The sequence below is a fragment of the Martes martes genome (assembly GCF_963455335.1).
Source record: "Martes martes genome assembly, chromosome: 4".
Classification (NCBI taxonomy): Eukaryota; Metazoa; Chordata; class Mammalia; order Carnivora; family Mustelidae; genus Martes; species Martes martes.
The window spans coordinates 185,523,971-185,549,305 of record NC_137891.1 but is presented as its reverse complement, the minus strand read 5'-3'; the positions used below and the strand labels follow the sequence as shown (position 1 = coordinate 185,549,305).

At 48.7% G+C, this 25,335-nt stretch overlaps 1 protein-coding gene across 1 annotated transcript in view; it reads right to left on the bottom strand.

Moving 5' to 3' along the window:
• Window positions 1–25,335, bottom strand: part of RERE (arginine-glutamic acid dipeptide repeats) — a 308,722-nt gene that overhangs the window by 10,512 nt on the left and 272,875 nt on the right. The window contains exons 13-15 of the mRNA XM_080801487.1: window positions 1,685–1,847; window positions 627–719; window positions 25–224 (exon numbers count right to left, since the gene is read on the bottom strand). Coding sequence (XP_080657613.1) covers window positions 25–224; window positions 627–719; window positions 1,685–1,847 — 456 coding nt within the window. The remainder of the gene's footprint in view (window positions 1–24; window positions 225–626; window positions 720–1,684; window positions 1,848–25,335) is intronic.

The window sequence follows — 25,335 nt, the reverse complement described above, 5'->3', positions numbered from 1 at the left end:
GGGTCACCTGCCCTGGGGACTCACCGAGCCACGACTGCGCCGCGTCCTCATGCTATGCTTCCCACTGAGCCCATCCTCTTCCTCTTTGACAGGTTTGAACATGAATGGGGGAGGGTCCACGGGCTTCTCAATGGGCGGGAGCTCGCCGTATTTCTTGAAGTGGATGCGGCAGTCTGTACACAATAGGATGTTCTCCCGGCCCCCGTGGTGCCAGTCTTTGGAGGCTGCGGTAGGGCATAGGGGTGCAGGTGAGGGCCCTTCCGTGGGCTCAGGCAGACACCCGTCACTTGCTTGGCTGCTGCCTGCTTTCTCCCAGGGTGGAAGAGGATTTCAGTAATATCCATTCCCTCCCAATTCTCATGGTGTCCAAGAGGAGCTGGAAGCAGGCTCCCCAGAAACACAGGTACCCCCACCCCAACCACACTGACTATAAACGGGGGAGGGACAAAAGCTACAGATTTCTGCTTTCTCAGGTAACCCTGAAGCACAATGCAAATGTCAAGCCAATGACACTCTAGCAGGTCTTTAACTAGATTCATGAAATGTTCAGAACCTGAAAGTGCCTGCGCCTGGCCTGTCTCAGTGAATGCTCCCAATGCTCCCCGCTCCCCCTGATCCCCACTTACTGGTGGTAAAGCAGTGGCGGCAGGCGTACCCCTTCAATTCCTGCTCGCTGTCCTCACTGTCAAAGTCATCCTCGCTGGCTGAACTCAGGTCCACTGGGCATGTCAGGAACACAACAGGGGTGGGGGAGACACCATCATGCTTGGCCAAGACCAGGACCACCTGTGACCTGTGGCCTGTGGCCTGCCCCAGGCTCCGAGCCACCAGTCAGAGCGGTGTGGAAGGCTGAGGTGGGGCAGTGTTCACGAAGGACCACTCTGAATTCCTCAGGGCCAGTGAACAGAACGAAGACTCATGTGAAGGGTGGTACCCAAGGGTCTGCCCTACCCTATATTTGGAGACTGTTATCACATCTGAATTCTGATGTGGCAAACACTGATGCCCACAACTGGGAATGTGGGCAGGTGAAGCACAACCATATGAATTCCCTGACCCATCCAGGGATCCTGAGGAGCTCCCTCTCCATTGAGTCCTATACCTCCCCCCGCAACCCCAGCACCGATGGATTATTTCCTGTTTGCACGTGCAACATAAGCAACCTGTAGGCTGAGTGCCCTGGGCCAGGACAGACCCACAAGGCCCACTGCTGTTTGCTAACTTTTAAGAGTTAGGAAGGTATCATATTACACTGCACATCATACTGGGACCAAGAGGAGGGTCTTGATAAAGCAGGAGGAAAAAGAAGGAAATGTTAATCTGATCTTATTCCTAACACAATACCAACAGAACTCAAATAGTACCTCTTCCACTAAGTGGACAACCTCTGAAGTTACTGAAAACACCCCAAGTAAGGGGCAAGACTTCCATTTTCATAAAAAATTAAAATGATGTTGAGATTATTTTAAAAATACAAATGCATTGAGTAATTTCTAAAACTCTCCTACCAAATCCCCAAGTCAGCGCTCACCCGGTGCGGGCTCCGCTCTGTCCCTCACACTATGCTGCACAGTGGGCAGCACACACTATGTCCCCAACCTGTATCGTGACAATGGTGCCTGTGCGGGCGGGCCCAGAGAGGGATCAAGGTGCTGTGGCTGCGTGGGTGAAGTCCCTCACTTACGGAACTCGCTGGAGGGGGGTCTGGAGGGCGTGCTGACGGGGGTGGACGCAGTGCGGGTCTTGATCCTCCTGAACACGGCCTGCCTGCGGTGCCTTCGATGGGCCCTGGAGCTGGCTGCTTCAGGGGTTTTCTTCCAGTAGTAATAGAAGGTGATCAGCTCCCCCTGCAGGAGAGAAGCCTGGCTGTGACGGAAGGTTCAGAGGGGCTTGGCTTTTCCAGGTCACCCAGTCTGCCCGCCCTCTGCCACCAGGAGCAGGAGCTGGTTCCTAACAGCTGTGCTGGAGAGAAGGACAAGGGACAGTTGTGAGAGGAACGGGGCTTGCTCAAGACACACCTGTGAGCTGCCCACTAACCGGGGAAATGGGATTTTCCCCTCAGCCCAGCAGAGCAGAATTTCTAGATCTCGAGAACATTCGTTCATTCAACAAGTACCTGCTGAGCGCCTACTATGTGCCAGATGCCATGGAGGAAAACCAATAAACAATCGCAAAGAAGGAAAATCCTCGCCTTCCAGCAGAGTGTGTGTACAGATGTTTTCTTCACAGCATTCCACTGAAATCACACAGGTCTGACAAGGAAATGCCTGGCCAGTTAGGTTATTCCAGAAACAAGAAAAGGAAACAACTGAGATGGTGGCGAGCTGGGGTTAGGAAAAACAGAGACCCCAGATCCAGGAAAACTGCTCCACAGCGTCTACCCCAACCTGAGCGCACACATTGGGACAAGCTAACACAGCATCCTGCGGGTGAAGACTGAGGCCTGACAATGGAAGGCCCTGAGGGACAGACACAGTGGTGCTGACGCAGAGGGGAAGTGCTGTATGTCACAAGGCCAGCCTTTATGGCAGAAGGAGCTATTCTTTCCATGGCCCAGAAGAAAGGAAGGCAAGAAATCCTTTAGAAATAAATAAAGAAATAACTATAACAAGGGGGATATCAGCCCAAATGCAACTTTGAGACCCAGCCCCTCCTCCAGCTCTGCGTTCAGTGGGGAGTCTGTCTGAAATTCTCTCCCTCTGCCACTGTCCCCCATGCATGCACGTGCGTGCTCTCTCTTTAAAACAAATAAATAAACCTTTATAAGAAAGGGGCTTTTCTGCTACCCCCCACCCCCAGGAGCTCAGCAGGCACACCACACACACACCAACAGGTGAATGGCATGTTCCGCTAACCCTGGTTGACACAACATCAATTGCTTAAAATGAAGATCCCAAGATAAAGTATCTTTACCTGGAATTTAAAAAGACAAAAAGGGGTGCCTGGGTGGCTCAGTGGGTTAAGCCTCTGCCTTCGGCTCAGGTCATGATCTCAGGGTCCTGGGATCGAGCCCCACATCGGGCTCTCTGATCTGCAGGGAGCCTGCTTCCTCTCCCCCCGCCCCCGCCTGCCTCTCTGCCTACTTGTGATCTCTCTATCTCTATCTTTCTCTCTCTCTCTGTGTATCAAATAAATAAATAAATCTTTAAAAATAAATTAAAAAGACTGCCCACTTAAAACAGCAAAAGTGTGTAATTCACATTGATTTTCTCTGAGTCAATCTAGTGGACAATCAATCAGCATGGCTGACTACTATATCCTGGGAAGTCACCCTGTGGGAAACTCGTACCCCAAGGTGGGAGCCAGGTGGCCAGAGCACCACACGGCCTCATGGAAGGGAAGGCTCAGTGCCCTGTGAAGGGAGGAGCCAAGAGAGAGACACGAAGATTCTGTTCTCTGGTAACCTGAAATCTGGCTGGAAAGACCAGTGCCGGGGAGACGGCGGTGGACAAATAGCACAGACACCACGCGATAGACGCTGGTGATGGCTAGAACCTCCAGTCACGTGAGGTTTCACTAAAACACCCCCCAGAAAGCAGCGGCCTTAGAATGATGAGAAGTGAGTTTGTAAAGAAGTGGACAGATTTTAGATGGGGAAATGGCTTTTGCAGAGCAGGTAGTACATGTGTGTTGAATGTTCACTGCTCATAGTCGGAGTCTATGCCTGAGCATTTTCTAAGAAGTGGGACCACAGCTGTCGTCAGAATCTTAAAGGACCCTGTGATCCCAGAGGAGCTTCCGACTGGCTTCCACAAGCCTACACACAGCATGTATCTCTTGGAGCCGTGGGTATGTTTCAGTCTTTCCAAGGGCCACTTAACAGAATGCTAGTGACTGCCAGTATTGAACAGATGAAGTGTGACCCCAGGCCAAGGAGGCCAAGAGCCAGCCACCAAAGAAGAGCCTGCAAAACTCACCCCACCCTTTTCAGATCCACAAGACAGAAACTGAGTGATAAGCGAAAATGCAGGAATGCCTGCCCTTGGATTTCTGAGCTGTTTGCTATCACATGCTGTTCTACAAAGGCAGGCTGCTACCCTTGTCCCTGTGGTGACTGGAGCACTCTGAGCCCCTAGGTCACTAACCGAGAACCTCCTGGCTCCTGCCTCTTTCCTTCCTATTTTCATTTATCTCTACTGATCTTTTGGTGTTGGCTGGCTAGAGGGAACAAATTCCTAAATCCACTAGGGGATTAAGAGAACTGTGCTGATACAAAACTGATCTGACTCTGGTTCTCCTATGAGAAAATACAGAATAGAAGCCAAGAGAAGTCACGGAGCCTTCAACACTTTGCCAGAGAGACACGCTCTATCGGTTCAAAAAGACAACCAGTGGGGTGCCTGGGTGGCTCAGTGGGTTAAGCCTCTGCCTTCGGCTCAGGTCATGGTCTCAGGGTCCTGGGATCGAGCCCCACATCGGGCTCTCTGCTCAGCAGGGAGCCTGCTTCCCTCACTCTCTCTGCCTGCCTCTCTGCCTACTTGTGATCTCTGTCTGTCAAAAAAAAAAAAAAGACAACCAGTACAGTAAACCATGGTCCAATCCCAAACCTGGAAGGAAGAAAGTGGTACCTCCCACTGCCTCCTCTAGCTGAAGTCATTTTAGGGGCCAGCAGATGAGAGGCCTGGGAGGTAGGAGGAAATGTGAAGCTACAGGAGACAGAAGGAATAAAAAATGGGAGAGAAAGTGAGGTGGAAGGCGCTACTAGGGTCTCTGCCAAAATCTCAGCGACAGCCGGTGGCATCGGCACAGCTGCCCGCGTGTCTCCACGCGGTGCTGGGCTGCAGCGCAGCACTGCCTCCCGCAGTTACGAGGGACCCGCGCGGCCCCTGCTGCTGCCCACAGCCAAAGTGCAGGTGCAACTTCTGACTCCCCTAAAACTAACAGTCTACTGTTTACCAGAAACCTTTCCAATGATATAAGCGGTCGATTAACACACATTGCGTATGTTTTATGTATTATTACTGTATTCTTACAATACAGTAAACTAAAGACAATGTTACTAAGAAAATCATAAAAAGGAAAAATATATATACAGTACTGGACGACATAGAATAAATCTGCTTGTAAGTGAGCCTGAGCCACTTTAACCTGTGTTGTTTAAGGTCAAAAGTATTTCTATGTCTCAAATAGGAATGTGTGAAAGAGTTTCAAATGGCTTTAAAAGATGGCATAGCTGGCAGATTAAAATCGGGGAAGCCAGAGTTCAGTGAGGCTATGGTACTGGCCCAAAGCGAGATGCCAGACAGAGAAAGGCTCAGGAAAAAAGCATAGGTTCTCAACCTTAACTTCCACTCCTGCACTGTGTACTCCTAGACTGTGTGAGAAAATTAGGACATGACAAAGAAACCTAATATTGAAATAAACATCAGCGTTTTGTCAGCAATTAAGAAATAACAGCTTTTAGGGATGCCTGGGTGCCTCATGTGGTTACTCGTCTGCCTTCAACTCAGGTCATGATCTCGGGTTCCTGGGATTAAGCCCTGAGTTGGGCTCCCTACTCAGCGGAGAGTCTGCTTCTCCCTCTCCCTCTGCTCCTCCCCCCAAACTCATGAACTCCTCTGCATGCACTCTCTCAAATTTAAAAAGCTTTTAAACAAGGAAAAGGAGGGGACACCTGGGTGGCTCAGTTGGTTAAGTGTCTGCCGTTGGCTCAGGTCAGGATCTCAGGGTCCTGGGACTGAGTCCCGCATTGAGCTCCTTGCTCAGCGGGGAGCCTGCTTCTCCCTCTCCCTAGTTACTGCTCCCCTGTCTGTGCTCTCTCTGACAAAAGAAGAAAATCTTAAAAACAAAACAAAATAAGGAAAAAGAGTCCAGAACAGGTTCCATTAGCTGACTACAAAGGATCAAACGACCAAGGCAGAAGGAGTTCCACTACATGCCTATAAACTAGTTTGGAAAATGAAAACTCAAGTTTCAAATTCAGGAAGATGGGGTAGTGACTAGAACTTTCATACGCTGACGGTGGGACTATAAAATGGTTCAACCACTTTTTAAACTTTGGCAGCTCTTACAAAGCTAAACAAACATCTACCATATGACCCAGCAACTGATCTCAATCCTAGGTGTTTACCCCAAAGAAATAAAAACATATGCTCACACGAAGACTTTCATGCAGATGCTCACAGAAACTTTACTCTTCACAGCCAAAAGCTGGAAACACTCCAACACCCCTCGATGGGAGAAAGGATCAACGGGCACCGCGCGCCCACCTACTAGGTGCTACTTGGCAGTAAAAATGCACCAACTGCTGATCAACCTGGTAATATGGATGAGTCTCAAAACATCACACTGGATATAAGCAGCCAGATACAAAAGGGTACAGACCGTATGATTCCATTCTAGAAAAAGCAAAATCTTTAAAAAAAAAAAAAAAGAGAGAGAGAGAGAGAGAGAGAGATGGCAAATCTACAATCCCCAAAAGCAAACGAGTGGTTGCCTAGTCTGGAGGACAAGGAAGTAGAAAACTACCTACTAAAGAACACGAGGAAACCTTCTGGGGAGAAGGGAGCATTGTATGAACTGATAGTGGTGCTATTTGCATGGAGGTATGGTTATCGAACTCTCTGAACTGTGCCCTCACCGCACTTAACGTGGGTGTATTTTTATGGTATAAATGGTGTGCATACCAACTACACATCAGTGAAGCTGACTTAAAAAAATCCAGGCCAGGTTTTATTAGCTGCCTCTCAACCACTGTAATGTCTACGAAGGGATTAAACACTGGAATGGAGCGAATCTAGGAGGATTAGAAACAGCATACTGGTGACTGCATGGGTGGCTAGGTCTTGAGCACAAACAAAAGAACATGTCGGGAAAAGCTTTGGTTCTACAAATAGGGAATGAGGCAGCCAGAGGCCTCACCAGGAACGAAGTCAATTGAACTTTAATCACACATGCATAGTGTGTGCTGCAGAGACCCGCTGCACATAAATTCAGGGAACAAAAGCTGTTGCAGAAATCAATAGCTTGCTGAAACATTAACACAGGCAATCATTGATCAAAAGGCAGCTCCACAAAGGCAGCCTTGCAAATTAGCTCCCGCCTTTGCTTGCAAGCAAACACAGAGGCAGCAACATGGACATGAATGGCCGGGCCCTATCGTTTTGTTCCCGGGGCTCTCACCCACCGCACAACAAGGCCTCCCAGCCAGCACACCTCACATCTCCGTGCTGTAATTGCACGCAGCACGAGCGACTAAACTGGGTTAGTGCCTGGGCAAAAAAGGAAAGGAGAGGGGGCGAGGTCCTTTCCAATTGACAGCATTACGGGCTGCAGTGCTTGCCAAGAGAAGCGTTTAAACCCACTGGTCTATATTTAGCAGATTCTCTCTCTCACCACCACCCCCCCCCCCCAAGCTCTTCGCCTTTCCTTTGGTGTAAGGGGGCAGTGGTGGCTGAAGCCAATGATCTGCTCCTGGGTTTAGGCACCAGCTCCCCACCCTGAGGCAGGATCTCTGCACAGCAGGTTTTCTCCCCAGGCAAATCACTCAGGGGTAGAGAACCAGGCCCCATGAAGTTTCTCTGATTTTCCATCAAAATGAAAACATGGGGTGGGGAATGCCAGGCACAGAAGGAGGATGGAGCTAAAGGTGCTTGGCGCCGTGCTTGGCGCTGTGCTCTATCTGGGTGGGTGGGGGCTGGGACGAGAGAGTCAGGTTGACAAAAGCTCCAGGCACCAGCAGACAGCTCAATCACAGCCACTCCTGTAATCCTGAAAATTCCAGGGCTCAGCCACTTGGAATTAGTAGGAGGATTGGTTCCTTCTCTGCAGTCACCATTGTGCTTCCTCATGTCAGGCTGTGAATCCATCGAGTTCACTCAACATAAACATCAGGGCAATGTCCTCCATGCCCTCCCTCCCCACACCATCTGAACTGAAGCAACTGAGGGGGGGGTGGGCTCAGGCTGTTCACCACTTACCAATAGCCTCCTGGTATAAACTCATTTCAGGTAAGTTCTGCTGGTATGGCTGGGCCCAGCTCTGCTTCACGCTGGGTGAACCACAGACTGGCGACACGTTTCAGGGAGCAGGGTAAACAAGCCCCCCACTGTACGTGTGTGCGCAAGAGCAAAAGCGGGGTGGGGGACTACAGGTGGGAGCTGGCAGCCTGCCGCAGGAGACAGCCTGACCAGGTCTCCTTCCCGTCTTACTAACAGGTCAATTTACCTGCAGCCACTCGCTGAGTTAAAACAATGTCCACAAACGTGACTGTTATTTAATTTCCCACAGGCACTGCACTGCAAAGGGAGGGGAGCCTGTAACCTGTCCTGCCTAATAAACATACACACACATAATATATATATATATTTTTAAAGATTTTATTTATTTATCTGACAGACAGATCACAAGTAGGCAGAGAGGCAAGCAGAGAGCCCGATGCGGGGCTCGATCCCAGGACGCTGGGATCATGACCTGAGCCGAAGGCAGCGGCTTTAACCCACTGAGCCACCCAGGCGCCCCCACACATAATATTTTTAAAGTAAGATAAGCTACATGTCTTGGGACCCTGGGGAGAGGAAGGCACAGAGGCACAAGCCGCGCAGGTGAGCATGTGAGCACCGCAGCAAGTTCCCCACCCCCAAGGCTCTCTTACACCTCAGCCCGCCATCACCTCCAGAAAGGAGCTCTCTGGGAGGCTGATACGGAGGCAGGAAAAGGTAGTCAATTATTTTTGTCCCACATGAGAAACGTAAGGGTACACCTAGGACTAAGTCCCAATTCTTGTGATGATAACATATTATTACTGCCACAACCACACAAAAAAGGCACAACATCCAGGGGTGGGGAATGCGGTGCGGGGGGGTGGGGGGGTATGAGGCAGAAGATGAAGTCTAGTGACCCCAGCATGCAGACCATGGGGTACCTGCAGCCTGCCCTCTACTGTTAGGCTAAGGAAGGCCTCAGTCTTTTGGCAATAACTCTCTTCTCACACACTCCTCTCAATTCAGTGGACACAGTCAAGTTCTGTTACCTTCCATTCTCACAGTGGTTCTGCGACCAGCGGAAAAAATGGAGAACTGTTGACTTTACAGTTATGTCAGGGAAGGCCTTGAGAAACCAGTCCTTGGTCTGTGCATGGAGGGGCAGGGAGGGAGGGAGGGAGGGAGGGAGGCAGGAGGGACTCTGATCTGGGTCCCCGCACCACAGCGAAGGTCCCCGGTAGAGGCCGCCCACAAATGCTTCCTCCGCTGGGGAGAGGAGCTGCCGCTCACTTCCTCTTCTGCACCAAACCTTCAACAGGCATCCTTAGAGAAAGGCGGCGGGGTAGAGCGGGGTAGGGAGCGGGGGAGGAGGCCTGGGAAGCTGCACTCGGATAAAGGCAGTAGAAACAGAGCTCCTCTCCGAAGCTACTTCACAGCTCCCCAAGCCCACGTGCCCCGGCCAGCCGATGTGATGGGACAGGACCCACCGTGTGGCAGCCCACTGCGGGGGTTAGAAAGTAAGCATTTAGAAGAAATTATGTGAATTCTTTAAGACCTATTATTAACTATTCTGACGCCAAATAAATATTTTACCATGAATATGCAGAGAGAGTACACTAACTGTTCTCCTCCCAATGCCCTATTCTGCACGTTCAAGTGCAGCTGGTGAGAATTGGCGTCATTGCCCTGCAAAACCTCTGCTGAAGGAGACCCTTCAGTTTCCATCCGGCCCCTTGGGGGCCCAGGTACAAAGGAGTGCAGAATCCCACCACTTGGCTGGCTGGAATGGAGAAATCTAAAGCTTTCTTTTTCTTTTCTTTCTTTCCTTTTTTTTTTTTTTTTTTAAGGTGTGTTTTTCCAGAGAGAAGTTCCAGAGAGCAATGAAAAGTTACAGAACAAGGTCCCCAACCCAGAAGGGGCAGGAGGGAGACAGAAACATGGCACAAAGCTGCTTCTCAGACTTCACTCCCCAACCCAGGGCCCCAAAAGTGGTCAAGGTCCCAGGCGAATGCAGCTCTGGCTCTGGGAGCGGGTCGGGAGAGCCTGCATGGGCCACATCCCCAGGAAGCCCTCTAACCGGAGTACTCTGACCCTGCAGCTGAGCCTGGCCCCCCTGACCTCCACGACCACCCCTGCCTGGGAATTACAGCTGTGTTTCTTGGCAAAAACTACTAACTCGGGGCAGTGAAGCAAGTCAGTCAAATTTCCTGGCAGAGACTCCTATGCAAGTCATTCTTTCCTTTCACTCCGTGAGGATTCAAGGGCTGGAGCTGACGACTGTTCCGAACATCTGAGGTGAGAAGCTGGGCACTGGGCAGAACCACCAGCTATGTTTAGGAACAGCCACCTTTACAGATCTTTTTCCAGCAGGCAACTGGTTGTCTTCCAGCGTCAACCCTGGTAATTAAAGCAGTGCTCTCCTGGGCTCCTTCTTTTGTTAACCAACCGAATCCCCTAATCCCTGAAGGAGCCCCACACACCGTCAGCCGCTCTGCTGCTCATCGTTAACTAGCAACTCTGTGGTCTCAGAGTGCATCTGACAGAATGACGATCTGCTTGAAGGCACAAGGCAGGATCACTGCCTTCTGCGAGCAAGAAGCCACAAGGGCACCTATATAGCGTGGCCACAAGGGGAAGCCCGAGGGTGAGGCGGTAGCCTGTTTCTAGGCAAGGCAACCACCCCACCTCCTGCTCCTCTTCTGGGGAAAGGTAAGGGAAAGGGAGGAAGATGATGACTTGGGAAGTGTGTGAAGGTCTCCTGGGTTTAACAGGGTATAAGAAGAGGCCACACTAACATGCTCGCAGAGATGTTCCAAAACCTGGCACTCCCCCAACATCTCTTTAAAAAATCCCAGTGACAGGCAACTGGGTGGCTCAGTTGGCTGAGCATCCAACTCTTGGTTTCGGCTCAGATCATGATCTCGGGGTCACAAGATCAAGCCCGGGGTCAGGCTCCATACTTGATGGGGAGCCTGCTTGGGATTCTCTCTCTCCCTCTGTGCCCAACTGACATTCTCTTGCTCTCAAATAAATAAATATTAAAAATGAAATCCTAGTTCAGAGGTTAAATAATTTTTAAAATTATGATTACCACTATTTATACACTGTGGAGGAATGAAAAGAGTTTTGTAGGGGTTTTTTGTTTTTTTGTTGGCAGTGTTGTTTTTTGTTTTTTTTTTTGGTGTTTGTTTTTTTTGCCAAAATTGCAATGAGATTTCCTAAACTCAATGTTGCTTTCATTGTTAATCTCAGCCACTTGTGGGTTCTATCTCTGGTCCTACACCGCCACTCACATGTCCAGACTGGAGGTCCTAGGCTGGCCTGTCCTCTCCCAGAGAGACACGCTCAAGTCTTCCCAAAGACCAGCTCTGACCTTGTCCCTTTCCTCTCCAAACCAATGAAAGTGCCTCAAGGCCAACAAAACAAAGGTCCAGTAGCTCTGCTGTCTCTCCCAGGACTTTCCCTCTGTGCGAAGAAGACCCTTCTACTTCATTCCCCACCTCTCATAGCCCCTGGCTAATGCCAAACACAACGGCCAGTTTGCTGTCCCTCAGTGCTTCCCTTCTGCTTGTGGGCTACAGCCCTGCAAACCCCTCACCACTGTCTCCTCAGTGTCTGGATTGGAGTCCTCACCACCCTGGGTTCAAGTCACCACAGATCCCACATTCTCCCTGAAGTCTTACTTACCCTCTCCTCTAACCCCTGAGGTCATCACAACGTCTGCACATCTACAGTTTTCTGCACTTGCCTCTCTCCTGGTATACCCAGGCTCCCCTTTGGATCATAACCATGAATGAACCCGTCCAATATCCCCAAGACTGTGTCTACTTCTTTTGAGTACCCCAGAGATCTAAGACAATATCCTGAATATAAGGAGTATTCAGTAAACATTTGATGGAATGAATATTTCTTGAGCATTAAAATTCACCTGAAATTAATTCTAAGAAATTAACTTCTGAGAAAGAGTTATCAGACTACTGGCTTTGTTCCCAAGTTAGGTCATTAAAAATAACTGCTTCCTGGAGGCACCTGGGTGGCTCAGTCAGTTAAGCATCTGCCTTCAGCCGGTCATGATCTTGGGGTCCTGGGATTGAGTCCCACATCGGGCTCCCGGCTTAGTGGGGAGCCTGCTGCTCCCTCTCCCTCTGTTCCTCTCCCTCGCTTATGCGCGCACGCTCTCTCTCTGAAATAAACGAAATCCTTAAAAAAAGACAAATAAGTAATTGCTTCCTGATTGTACCATTATTTCATAAAAGAAATGACATTTTATCTCTAAAAAAAGTAGAAAGGACAGACAATATCCAAATAAGAAGAGTTCCTTAATCTGGTATCTAGTGTTAAGAAAAATGACTACATTGTTCTTACTTTTGTTTCATTTTCCAGGGACTAGTGTGTGTGGTGCTTGGAAGCAGTGCTCTAAAGATGGGTGTCAGGGGCTGACAGGAGGGGGTGTGGCTGAGGAATCCACTTCCTCTTTAGCAGACCTACAAACCAACAATCACTGTTACTGGGCTGTGACATCTACGATGAGAGCTAAGCACTATAAATAAGTGTCCTCTATAACTTAATATATTCAGTCTTCATAGCTACCCCAGTAGATAAATATCTTCATTATCCTTGCTTTACAATGAGATAATTGAGGCACAGGGAGACAAAGACACATGTCCAAGCTCACAGAGCTTCAAGCGGTAGCCCCGAGGATCTGGTTCCAGTCCTATGCTCTTAACCGTCCCGCTATGAATTGAGAGGAAGTATATATATACATTTTAAAGCCAGAGGCTCAAATTTGGGTTATCTTTCATCTACAAAGTATCTTAAACCTCTTCCATGGACCTTAAATAGGCAGAGGAGCAAAAAAAGGGCACTGTGCATCACTGACAACAATGGGTGGCCAGCCGTCCCACCTTGGGCTGGAGCCAGCCCCCCATGCTGCACCCGAGAATGACAGAGCCGCACCTGGCCAAAGCAGGGGTACCAGGTTTGGAAACACATTTGGTAGACCCAAGGGCACGATGAGAATTACACACACAAGCCTAGACAAATATGTTCTACTTCCCATACCAAGAACAAACTCCAAGGACTATATCGCACAGACCCTGGGAGCCCACAAGCACCCCCTCACAACCTGCTCACTGCACCTCAAGCCATCCAATGGCTTACGCTATGGGCGAAACCCTCTTGGCCACTTTTGGCTCTAAGCCACATATGCCAAAGAGACATGCCACGCAGATGAGCTTCACAGGCCTCCTGACCGTGAGAGCTTGACCAGGTAGGGCCCCTTAAGAAATGACTTCTGAACATGCTACAATGTGTCTTTCCCAAGTTATCTCTCCCAGGAAGACTCTATTTAAAATGGTAGCTCTCTGGGGCGCCTGGGTGGCTCAGCGGGTTAAAGCCTCTGCCTTCGGCTCGGGTCATGATCCCGGGGTCCTAGGATCGAGCCCCGCATCGGGCTCTCTGCTCGGCAGGGAGCCTGCTTCCCCCTCTCTCTCTGCCTGACTCTCTGCCGACTTGTGATCTCTGTCTGTGAAATAAATAAATAAAATCTTTAAAAAAAAAAAATAAAATAAAATGGTAGCTCTGAAGCGTGCTCAAAACCGTGGCGATGACTCGAGGGCCACGGGATGGGTCTCCTGCACCTCTTCCTACTGCCACCTCTCCAAGCAGCTCCACTAAAAACCTATCAATCGAGCAACATAGAAGATTCTTCCATTTAACCAAGAATAACCACCACAATAAAAAATGAACAAGAGATTTGGAAATGACTTGTTTGAAGACAAAGGTCACAGCCACCACAAAGCAGTCTAGACCAGCCTGGAACAAAGGACCCCCACCCCGTGTGGGGCCTAAACCCACCTGTGGCACAGAAGCCTGGGCAGTCCTGACGCAGCCACAAGAGTGGCTGTCACTTAACTCGGGACCCCGACACGAGGGCCAACTCAGGCAGGGGCCTTTGTCTCTGGTTTACTGAGCTGTTAAGACTTACTATCTTAAGTACAATTATGCCAACACCGGGAATCTTGTGTTCTCTGTAGGGGCCCCCCAAACTCCCAAGAATTCATTCACTGAAATCAGTTTTCTTTCCTATAAGCTGAATACTTCGTTATTTCCTGAATTCATTTTATTGGAGTTCAGCAACAGGGCAAGTGGGATTTCACCGCTGTCAGTTCTATTACCACATCACCCTTCTTAATGTTTTCTTGTTCCTGTAACAAAACCACAATTCTACCAGCAAAGGGGGAGAAGAGAAGAGAGGAAAAGAGAAAGCCATAAAACTGTTAAAAGCGCTATTCTCCATCTCGTAAACATTTTTCTATTTATCGGCCTTTCATTATATGTGCAATCTTATTATCCCTGCACAGACTCAAAGTGACACCGTCAGGGTCACCCTATAAAATATACATTGGCAATGTAACATTTAATGACGGGAACAGGACAAAAGATGAAGGATGAGAGAGGGTGGCATGCTGCAGGACGTTTTAAAGGGATCATCAGTTATATCTCTATGCATTTCCCGAGGTGATAATTGAATGACAGGGGCTAGAGGGAAATCCATTTTTGAGCTCAGAACGGACAGTTAGGAGAAAAATGTTTTTGTATTGGGAGCATGTAATGACTGCCAGGAAATGAGAACAGCTACTCCAGCAACACTGCTTCTTCTATTTTATGGTTTTTATGGATGCATAGCAAATTATCAAGTACAATCCATTTCTGCAAGCTGAATTGTAAAGGACAGCCGTCCTCACCTCAAAGAAAGGAGGGAAAAGGTATTTAATTTTGTTATCGTATCACATTTGTTTAATAAAAAGAGCAGAAGCAAAGATTACCCTTCAAGCCACACAGACACAATTACAATTCCACACCCTCCTTAGATGCAGACATGAAACACGTCCTCTCTTTTCCCTGAATTTTGGATTCAACTTAAGGCAAAGATCTTAGAAAAATCCAAACAAGCTCGCACACCAAATCTGTGCTCCGGTCGCAACACATGTGGCTAGCAGTCGTTTCATCGTGGCTTTTAGCCATAAAGCAATCCAGGAAGGAGGGTGAGGGGCCAGCAGGTGCCTTCACAGAAGCTGTTAAGGGCTGAGTTGGGGTGTCTCTGCCCTCCCCTCAAATCGTATGTTCAAGTCCTAAGCCCCGCACCTGAGACTTTCAGCCCCCAGAACTGTGAAAGAACAAGTATCTACTGCTTAAGGCCCCCCGTCTGGGGGACGCTGTCAGCGCAGCCCTAGCGCACAAATACCAAGCCCAAGCACAGGGCTTCCCCACAGCCTGCAGGAAAGGAGGTGCAGGGGAGGAGATGCCCACCAGACGACAGCTCCAGGCTTTGAGAAGAGCTTACAAAGCTGACTGCGGGGGGCCGGCGGGGGCAGCAGGGTTTGTTTGGGGGGAAAGAACAGGTGCCAAAGAGGCGCAGCAGTGCGGGCAAGCGGTAAAGTAACCGGCCACCGTAGAGGCACTCGGGCCCTCCAGGTGGGGGCTGAGTGTCCCGGCGGATCCGAGCTGCTCTGGGCAGATTTCCACACAGGTCTCTCACAGTGGCTTCACCATGGCCTGGGAGAAGCTGCCCACCTCCACCGACACCTCACAGACGCCTTGGATGTAAGACAGCCGCCTCCCCGGGGGAGCTCGGCGCAAAGGAAGAAGACCGGAAGACGGGACAGTCAGGTGTCAGAAGAACACAAAGCAAGAACTTGCCCAGACTCGGACTTAAACCACTGAACTCTTCTGGTCCAGTCCCACAGGAGAGAGCCCCGCTCCCTCGGGCCTGTGCTACCTCCAGCGTGGTGCTCCCCGCGAAGCGACGGCGGCACGGCCGGACCATCCGGCGGCCCGCCTTTCAGGAACGAGCAAACGCATGAGGCACTCTGCCCGCAGCAGCCTGGTGGTCCTGGGGGTCTCCAGGAAGTGGTTCCGGGTTACTCGTACCAACACACACACTGTAGTTTGTTTAGAAAACACACAGGCTGGGAGCCCCCAGGGGTCTGGGTTGTAGTTTATGAAAACCCCCGCCGATCCCCTCATCGCAGCCCGTGATACGGGCGCGGAGGGTGCGCTCCTCCCGGCTGGTATCCAGGTCTCGTCAAGGGTTCTCGTCCGGGGCGGCTGTGCCCCTCAGCCCCCCGCCCAGGAGGCCCGGGGGCTGTGTGGTCGGCCCCCGACGTGGGCTGGCACGAGCGTGCAGCCTGTAAGGGGGCACGGATGGTTGCTCTCTGGGGATTCCTTCCTTAACTCAGCTGCTTGGCAAAGCTGCTCCTGCAGCAACACCCTCACCCCCAAGGGAACTGAGGAAGGTTCTGCTGCCCCTGTGGGGCTGGTTATCCGGAGGAGAGCTGGGAGTGTCCTTGGTCATTTACTATACAGCTTGGAAAAGCTAGATGGATCTAGATCTCTGAAACAAACTATGTGGCAGGGAAGGCGCTCTAGGGCTGACTGTGACAACTTTCCTCCAGCGCCACAGGGCACAAAATTCTGATCAGCATGCCCTGCGTTTGCATCAAAATCCTGGTAACTCAGAAAAAAAAAAAAATTTCCTGGTAACTCTTGTTCTGGAAACAAACTGATGTTGTCATCATGAACTTCGCTCACCTCATTGTATCCACCCCCTTCTCCCTCGGGCCAACATGTGGTATGTATGGCAGGAAGAGGTAAGGGGAAGCTCGCCCCGCGGGGATACCTTAACCACCCCCGAGTTAATGCTGAGTTGGTTGGTTTGAGACATGAGTGTGTTCCTAGCTCGCTGTAGATAAAGATATTCCCTGTGTGCCCCATGTGTCCTTAAAAGGTCACCGACAAACGTCCACCATCTCTAACAAAAAGCTACACAAAAGGGAGGGACGCTGACGAAGAGCTCTGCATTCTTAGTACTCAAACCTGAGATCCCAGAAACAACTCTTAAAAAGTCAACAAACTTTTCATTAATTCAAGAGCTTTAAAAAGCTTGAGTTTCCAGTTGTAGGAAGCCTCAGAAACTGGCCTTTATCCAGTTCTGCTCTACTTCCCCAAAGAAGCCAAAACCATTTGCAGTGGAGGAGAACACAAAGATAGAGGTTCCTCTGTGGGGTGACTTCAGACTTGGGCCTGTGCCCAAGGTGCCCTCCTGTGCTGACAGAGGAGCCCAGGTCAGGGCACAGAGCAGAATTCCCAAAGAGATGTCCCTCAGGGGCCTGGTCCTGAAAAAGCTGCTCTGCCATCTGCCGGGACCTTGGAAGGTTCTCCCTCCTGCATTTATCCTCAGAAAGGGGACTGGAGGCTCTCCCCTGTGCACTGCCTTCTGGCCTGGTGCAGGCTCATGAGATGCCTCTCCTCTGGCTGCTGCCAGCTTACCCCACCAGTTCCTGTGACCCTAGCCATCTTTTGGGGCACCTAGTCTATATGCCACCTCATATACACTCTCTTTGCTGACCCCACAGAGCAAGTTTCTTATGAGCCTCTTCCACGCATACCATCTCTCTCTTGCTTTAGCCGTGACCCTTTTATGGCACCTATGTCACTGAATCTGGGGGAACTGGAACTTAACATCTATTTCTTTGATCCCCTACTTCTCCCCTCCCCAGCTGGTCTCTAAACTACATGTGAACAGGGTGTGCTCGCTCCACAATCTGCATCCCCAGCAACAACCAGCACAGTGGTCGGCACAGAACAAGTGCTCTGTAAGTGCTCACGGATTTGTACTGAGTTCTACCACAGCCTACACACATGTGAGGATTACACTTTCACACGGAAGATACGAGACAAAAAAGTCATCAATGTTCATAAAAATTGCATACTCTCAATTTTAGAAATGACAAATTCGGTCATCTTTCAGTGAAGGTTTTCAGACTTAAGGTAAACTTGAGCAGATGGGAAACTAGTTGGGGGGATTTAAACTCGAGACTATCAAAGATTTCTACACAACTTTGTATATTAAAGTAACAACAACAACAAACCACGGACTCAGAAGAGTCCCTTAATCCAAAAAATGAAACTTATTTTCCTGTCCCAAGGGATGTACACATGTGAAATGAGAACCGGTGACTCACAGGCGGCACTGCTCCCCGAGTACACTGACGTGCACCCCAAATCCCTGGGCCACAACCCCTCACGTGAGGAGCCGCACAAGCCTGGCTGATCACACCTATACTCTGGTCCAACGGAACATTGTGACTGACACTAAAACTGTAACTTCCATTTTCTAAAGGCTGGCTGTTTCCTTGTTTCACGGTGTGAGAGTTTTGGGGGCTGGTCTTAAGTGCACTGAAGAAGACGGTTCTAGTTAAACCTTCCTCTCAGAGTTAGTGAAAAAAGGCTCCAAATTCCGTCTCAGGAGCAAATGAGCCCCACGGGGCGCAATGGCGCACGCGGGCTGCTGGCAGCCACCAAAAGGCCCTGGGGTTGTGCTTTCAAACCAGAGGGCCCGAAGGACCCTTCGGAGAACAGCACCAGGGAAGCGCAGCGCGCAGGGCGGCAGCCTGACGCTCCCGTGCTGGCCCCCCTGGCCCGGGGACCTGCCCAGGCTTCCGCCAGCCTGGCCGCTTGGCTGCGATGATCCAGGTCCCCCTCTGCGCCCGCAAGGATCCCAACGTCGGCAGAACTGGGCGGCACACAAAGCGCCCACCTCGCGGATGAAAAATTCACATTCCATCCTGGGCCCTGGCTTGGTAATTCTGGTCAAATGGCAACCGTGTGCGCACGGGGACACGCGTGCGCCGGGGGTGGGGGCGGAGGGAGCGGTGGCTGTGGAGGAAGAACAGGTTCTCGCCTGGAGTTCCTCGCCTGAGCCCCAGAACTCACCCTGGGCGCGGCCGCCGCCGCGGCAGCCCCTGCACCCGACCCCTCCGGGCCTCTGCTTCTTCGTTTTCGAAACCCAGGAGAGTAACAGCCCCCACTCGCTGAATCGCGATAGTAAGGAGAGCAGCCGGCCGGGTGGCGCCGACACCGAGCCACGCCCGCGGGAGCTTGCGAGTCCCCGGTGTCTACGCACGAACCGACCGGAAAGCGGCAGTGGTGGCGGCTGCGCGGCCTCTTCTGCCCGCCGGGAAGACGACTGCGGCCCAGTCACAAATCAAGCACCAAGACCCAAGTGGTAGAAAGCAAACCAACCCAGTGTTTCTCGAAATAGCAAATGCATTAAATATTTTAAAACTCTGACTTAAAAAGCAGAATTGAGCCGAACTGGGTGAACAGAATACAACTGTATTTAAGAAGGAGCGAGGATCTGAATAGTTCGGACGCTTACAATGGCCTCAGGGATGAGCTGGCCCTATTTCTGGGTTGGCAACATCCATCCCTGGGAGTCACAAGCTCACAGCTAAGCCTTGGCAATGCCAGGAGCAACGTGGCCAAAGGAGACCTACATGTCCCAGGTCCGCTATAAAAACCTTCTGCTATAAATTACTGCTTCTCATCTGTACCCATTAACCTACGTGCACCACAAACTGACACACTACAGGGAGCCGGAATCCACTTCCGGAGTCCGGGGGACAACATGTGGGGATTGTACTATTCCTGTACTGCCTTCTTTCCAGTCCTCTCCCTGCTAGCTGTGCATCCATGGGAAGGTGAACTAACCTCTCTGAAACTCCAGTTCCTCCTGTGTAAACTAGGGATGGTGTACAGGGTTGTGGGTAGGATCAAAGTATTTAATAAGGACCTGGCACATGTGCTGGATAAATGACTATTATTTTTATTCTGTTTCCATTCGGGAAAAGGACTAGAAACTCAAAACTAAGTTCGACACAAGGAACCATTTTAATTAACTGAATTAAAAAAAAAAAATCTCTCCAAGAATAGTAGTCTCTGTAAGTGACTTCCTCTATCATGTCTACAGGCACTTCACACAGTCAGAGATCAAGGGAATGCTAGGCATCATGAGTGATAATGGTGTTTGGGGCAAATTCACAGGACGAAGACAGCCCAGTTCAAAGAGGTCAGCATTCTCCAGAAGATCCCCAAACAGAACCATAAGGACAATATACACCTACCTAATGGCCTCACTGGGGCAACTTAAAAATCCTCTCTGCGCAGCCTCTGCTTCCACTCTTAGGTAATCAGCCAGAGAATCAGAACAGATTGTATCAGTAACCCCTTCAGCAGGAATTAGAACACAACCAAAACAATGTACCTGCTCATCTTCAGCAGGCTACCGTGGGTTTCCCAGCTATCTCTACACTTCAATATCAAATTAGGTCTGATGAACAGATTGGAAAGGTCCAACCAGGGGATGTGCAACATCCCATTATTTAAGTTCATGACATCATAAATCTACTTTTAAAAAGCATCGAAGAACGTTTACTTATGTTAAAAATTATACCTAATTATAATAAACTCTATTACTGAACTTTAAAAATATTCTCTTAGGACAATGTGGAACATACCAGAGCGTCACAAACCCCAGACTGAAAATCACTGGCTTATAACACAAACTCTTCAAGCAGAAAGAAAATGTAGAAGATTCTTGAAGAGTTTAAGCTATAGAGAATCTGCATTTCGGATGCTGAGCTAAGGATGGAGAAAAATGTCATACGACTCACTGAAATCACCCCAAAACATCCTGGGGCCCAGTGACTCAAGAGACCTGGGTTCCAGAGTCTAGTCCACTGTGTGGTTGTCCCTCTGTACTATGCAGCCAGGGGATGGTGTAAGCCTGGACCGGACATTTGTAAAGTTCAGTCTGTCCCTGAGTTACATGTGTCCTTCCCTGCAGTCCTAACTTTCCCCTCAGGACACACTGTTGATTTTGTAATGCTTTTCCGACAGGGACTGTGCTGACGGGTCCAGAAAATTAATGTGCTGCTCTGGATGCACGGGGTGGGGGTGGGGGTACTAAAGCACCTACATCCGACACAGTGTTAATAAGTGGAGTAGGGGTCCTCCCCTGGGAACGCCAGCCATCACTTCAACAGTAACTCACACATGGCAGCAAATCAAGAGGCAAGTGTTAGCTGCTTAAGGCAAGAGCAGAGATAAGAGGTTGCATACTAACCCCAGATAAAAGGAAAATTGGTCTGATGGGTAGCACTTAAAAATTCTTGTCACATACGATCTGGATCAAAGGCTCCAATGCCACAAGCAGATGCCTTGAAGATGTCTCCCTTGCTCCTTCTGGCCACAGAAAGCACTTCTGTAGGCTGTGACTCAAATGTTCCAGAAAGTAATTCCAGACTGCTAATAAAGAAGTCAAGCTGCATGTTTTTTAGTCTCATGACTTTAATTCTAAAAAGTCCCAGCTAAACTACGTCTCACTCCTGTGGGTGGAACTGAGAACCGAAAGTGACGAGTGCCCCCGTGAAACAGAGGTGCAAGCAACTGGCCACCAACATGCCGGTCACGGGTGTGTTTTTCAACCGACCACACAACACGACCACGATCACTTCAACAACAATCTAAAAGTGAATCCAAAGCAGTCTCTGACAAGTCAGTCCCTCCCGCCCACGTTTCCCTCCAGGGCCTGCCTGCCCAAGAGCAGTTCTGCGAGGCTATCTCTGCCGGCCGCTGGATGTCGGGTCCCTCCATCTTCTGTTCCTGGCCTTCTTAGCAAGACCAGGTCAAGTGTGGCCTTGGACCCCTGCTGCTCTTTAAGAAGTATGGGGTGGGGGTGGCACAGGGGGGACACAGACGCAGCCTCTGATTGTTCTAATTGCACTTTAAAATTTAACATGCTGTCTAAAATCAAATCAAAATGGATTATACACTCTATAATACTATAAATTAATAGTTCAATGAATAATACCAATACCTACCACCGCATAATGACTAAGATGACTATTAATGTCTTTAATGACACCTCATAGCCCCTCCCTCTAGAGTCTCTGGCTGCCTCCTGCCTCTTTGCCTGGAGAGAGGGTCAGGGCTACTTAGGGAGTCTTGAGTAAAGCACAGCCCTTCATAAGTCACAAACCGAGGAAGAGCTGGTCTAATTCCTAAAGACTAAGTAATAGTGGGGAAGGCTATAGCAGAGTTTTAAATCCTGCTTTATGTTAATTCGCAAAGGAAATACAGGAATTCCCTGGGTGCCAAAAGGACCTTAAAGAATAATGTCATCCTTCTGGTTCCTGGTGTCAAAACAAAACAACACAGTACAAAACAAACCCCAGGCCTAAGAAGGCCTGATCAGCTACTTGGTGAGCTTTTATCTGGGCTTAAAGGAGTCAGAAGAAATGCAAAGGAGAACCAGTTTCCAAGCTTCTAAGGAAAAGAATTTTCGTGAATTTAATTGTGTACTTCTGTTCCAACCGGACAAAATACCAGTATATTTAAGAAAAGTTGTGACACTATGGTTAACTGATCTCTGCTTAAAAATTATCCTTGAGTCAGAAAGATACACACAAACACACACACAAGACTAGCCATTGCGTCCTATATAAATCTTAAGGAGTAAAGAGAGCCAAGAAAACTTCCCAGGAACCTCTCTCATTCCAAGCCAAGATACGCTTCCCGCACTGGGGCATTACAATAATAAGAGCATTCAGGAGCTCCTGTTAGCCCGTGCGGCACCATCCCATAAAGGCAGCAAAGCCACACAAGGAAGGTTTCCCACTCCACAGAACCAGGCTCTGAAATGCAGCCAAGGCAGAATCCCAAAGAGCCAGAGTTTCCTTTCTGGAGGCAGCAAAGCGAACAGCAGCTTCAAATTCTTAAGGTTGGATTCTTTCAAACAAAGTTTACCTCAAAGATATAACATAGAAGACAAAGGTTTTTAAATCTATTCTATATTCTCTCAAGGGAAGGCTGCAACTTGGGATGCAGGAAACGGTGTAGAGAAGTATTTTATCATGTGACTTGGAGAGACTGTCCAGAAACTCAGTGGATAGGATCTAGAGGTGCAATGTAATGCAATTTCATTTAAGATCCCAAATGGTTACTTTGTGGAGCAAGATATTCCAAAACTTTTAAGAAGAGCAAGGGCCAATAACCAACATATTCCTGAAAAAGAACTGGTGGGAAAGCGCCACACCAAATGTCAACAACTGCTCCAATGCCAGACAGTAAGATACCGACACAGGGCAGACGAACAGAACAATGGAAAAAGCCCAGACGTAGATTCAAACATTCCTGGAAATTTCATTTTTGACATATCTGATAATACAAATTAGTGAAAGAAAGGCTGGATCTCTCAAAAGATGGTATTGGGACACTTGGTTATTTATACACACACAAAAATAAAACTGGTCCTCTACCTCACTTCAGACCCAATAAACCAATTCCAACAGACTGAATACTTAAGATATGAAAAGCAAAATTCTAAAACTCTTAAAAGACAAATAGAAGGGACTACCTTTATATCCATGAAGAAAGATTCCTTAAACAATACAGACTCAAATCATAAAGACTAATAAAACTAACTACATCAAAATTAAGAAAATGTTAATTCTACCATAAAGCACACAAAAGATAAGCCACAAATCAGAAGTAGGTATTTGCAACACACAATATTTAAAATAAGGAGCACCTAGAATTTTTACACATCAAAAAGAAAAGACAGTTCAATTGAAGAATGAGCAAAAGATTTACATAAATCCTTCACAGAAGAGGAAACATGGGCAATAAAGGCATTACAAGATGTCCAATATCCATAGTAGTCAGGGAAATACAAATTAAAACTACTCTGAGATACTTCAAACTCACAATACTGGCAAACATTTTAATGTGTGACTCTATCAAGTGTTGACAAGGATGTAAAAACAGGGAACTCTTACATGCGTCTGGAAATAACTGCCTTCATTTACTAACTACAAGATATGCATGCCTATAACGCAGGAATGCTATTCCTAGGTATACCCTAAAGAATTACCTTTACACATGCCCAGGAGACAGGTACAGGAACACTCACAGAACTGTCTGCAATAGCAAAACAAAAACAAAACAAAAAGCAAAAAAAACTGAAACAAACAGAAATGTCCATCAACAGCAGAAAAGAGAAGTAAAATGTATTATATTCCTACAATACTGTGAAATAGTGGGAACTATACGACATGGTTGAATCTTGGGATAAAGATGAGTAAAAAGAACAAAGGCGCAGGTATCTATTCTTCCTCCGTGATTCCATTTCCATGAAGTTCAAAAACATGAAGTAAACAATACATTGTGGAAGGATACAAATATTTGAGGCAAAACCATGAAGAAAAGGAAAGGGATTATAACACAGTATTCAGGATAGTGGAGAAGGCAAGGAACTGGACCGGGGAGGGAACATTGCATGCAATCTCAAACTTGTGGTAGTACACAGGAATTCACTAAGTTATTTTTATGCCAAACACATATTTTATAAAGATTCTTTCAGGGGCGCCTGGGTGGCTCAGTGGATTAAAGCCTCTGCCTTTTGCTCAGGTCATGATCCCAGGCTCCTGGGATCGAGCCCTGCATCCGGCTCTCTGCTCAGTGGGGAGCCTGCTTCCTTCTCTCTCTGCCTGCCTCTCTGCCTACTTGTGATCTCTGTCTGTCAAATAAATAAAATCTTTTAAAAAACAAGATTCTTTCATAATTTCTCAATATTTACTATAACAACAACAAACCAGAAGATTGTCAAACATTCCAATTCTGCCATTGAAAAAAGGGCTCTCATCTTTACTGAGAACTGGACAGTTACAGGCAAGTACTTCCTGTTCAGAAGCCCACAGGATAAGGGTTTCCTTTGCCCTTAACTGTTAATGCACCCCAAATAGTTCCTCTTCTACCTGCCCTCACTCTTCCAGATCGCCAGCTGCCCAAGCCCCCTGCACAGCCACTGCAGGGTCGTTCCCATTTTGGGGTCCTGCATCTACCTGTGTCCGTGCTCCTCGAATCCAAACATGGGCCTCAGGTCTGAGACCCTGCCTTCTCTCACCGGCCCAGGGTTAGGATCCCGTTCTCCTGGATGTTGTGGTATCTTAAAGGAAGTTGTGCTTATAAAACGACAACCCCTTAGAAACCACCTGTTTCTGAGAGGGATGACAAGAAATGCACCCCCCGGTAGTCTTCAAAATTATCCAAATGAGCTGAAAATAAGCAGGGCTGTGCTTCTAAATAAGGCCAAAAATGACTATTCTATAGATGTCAACAGTTTCCAAATTAATCTACAGGACAAGCAGGGTTAAGCGATACAAAGAGTGATAAGTGATAAGCGATAAGTAATAAGTTTAGTGATACATGTCACACCGACCCACGACCCACATGCATGTTTGTGTAAAACCTGAAGAACAAAGCATGCACATGGGGACAAGGTGAAACCCTGACCCCGAAGCCCTGCCGGGTGTGCCACGACACGGGCCTGCTCTTCACTCACAGCTACTTCCGAAAACCCCCTGCCGTCCCACTCTGCCGTCCCACTCGTATGCTGAAGACTCTTCCCCTTGTTTGACCCAGTGGAGGCAGCTACTGTGTGGAGTCCAAGGGGCACACACGCACACAAGGGCCAAGGCCGCCACCTGATTTCCCAACTTGCACTCCTGAC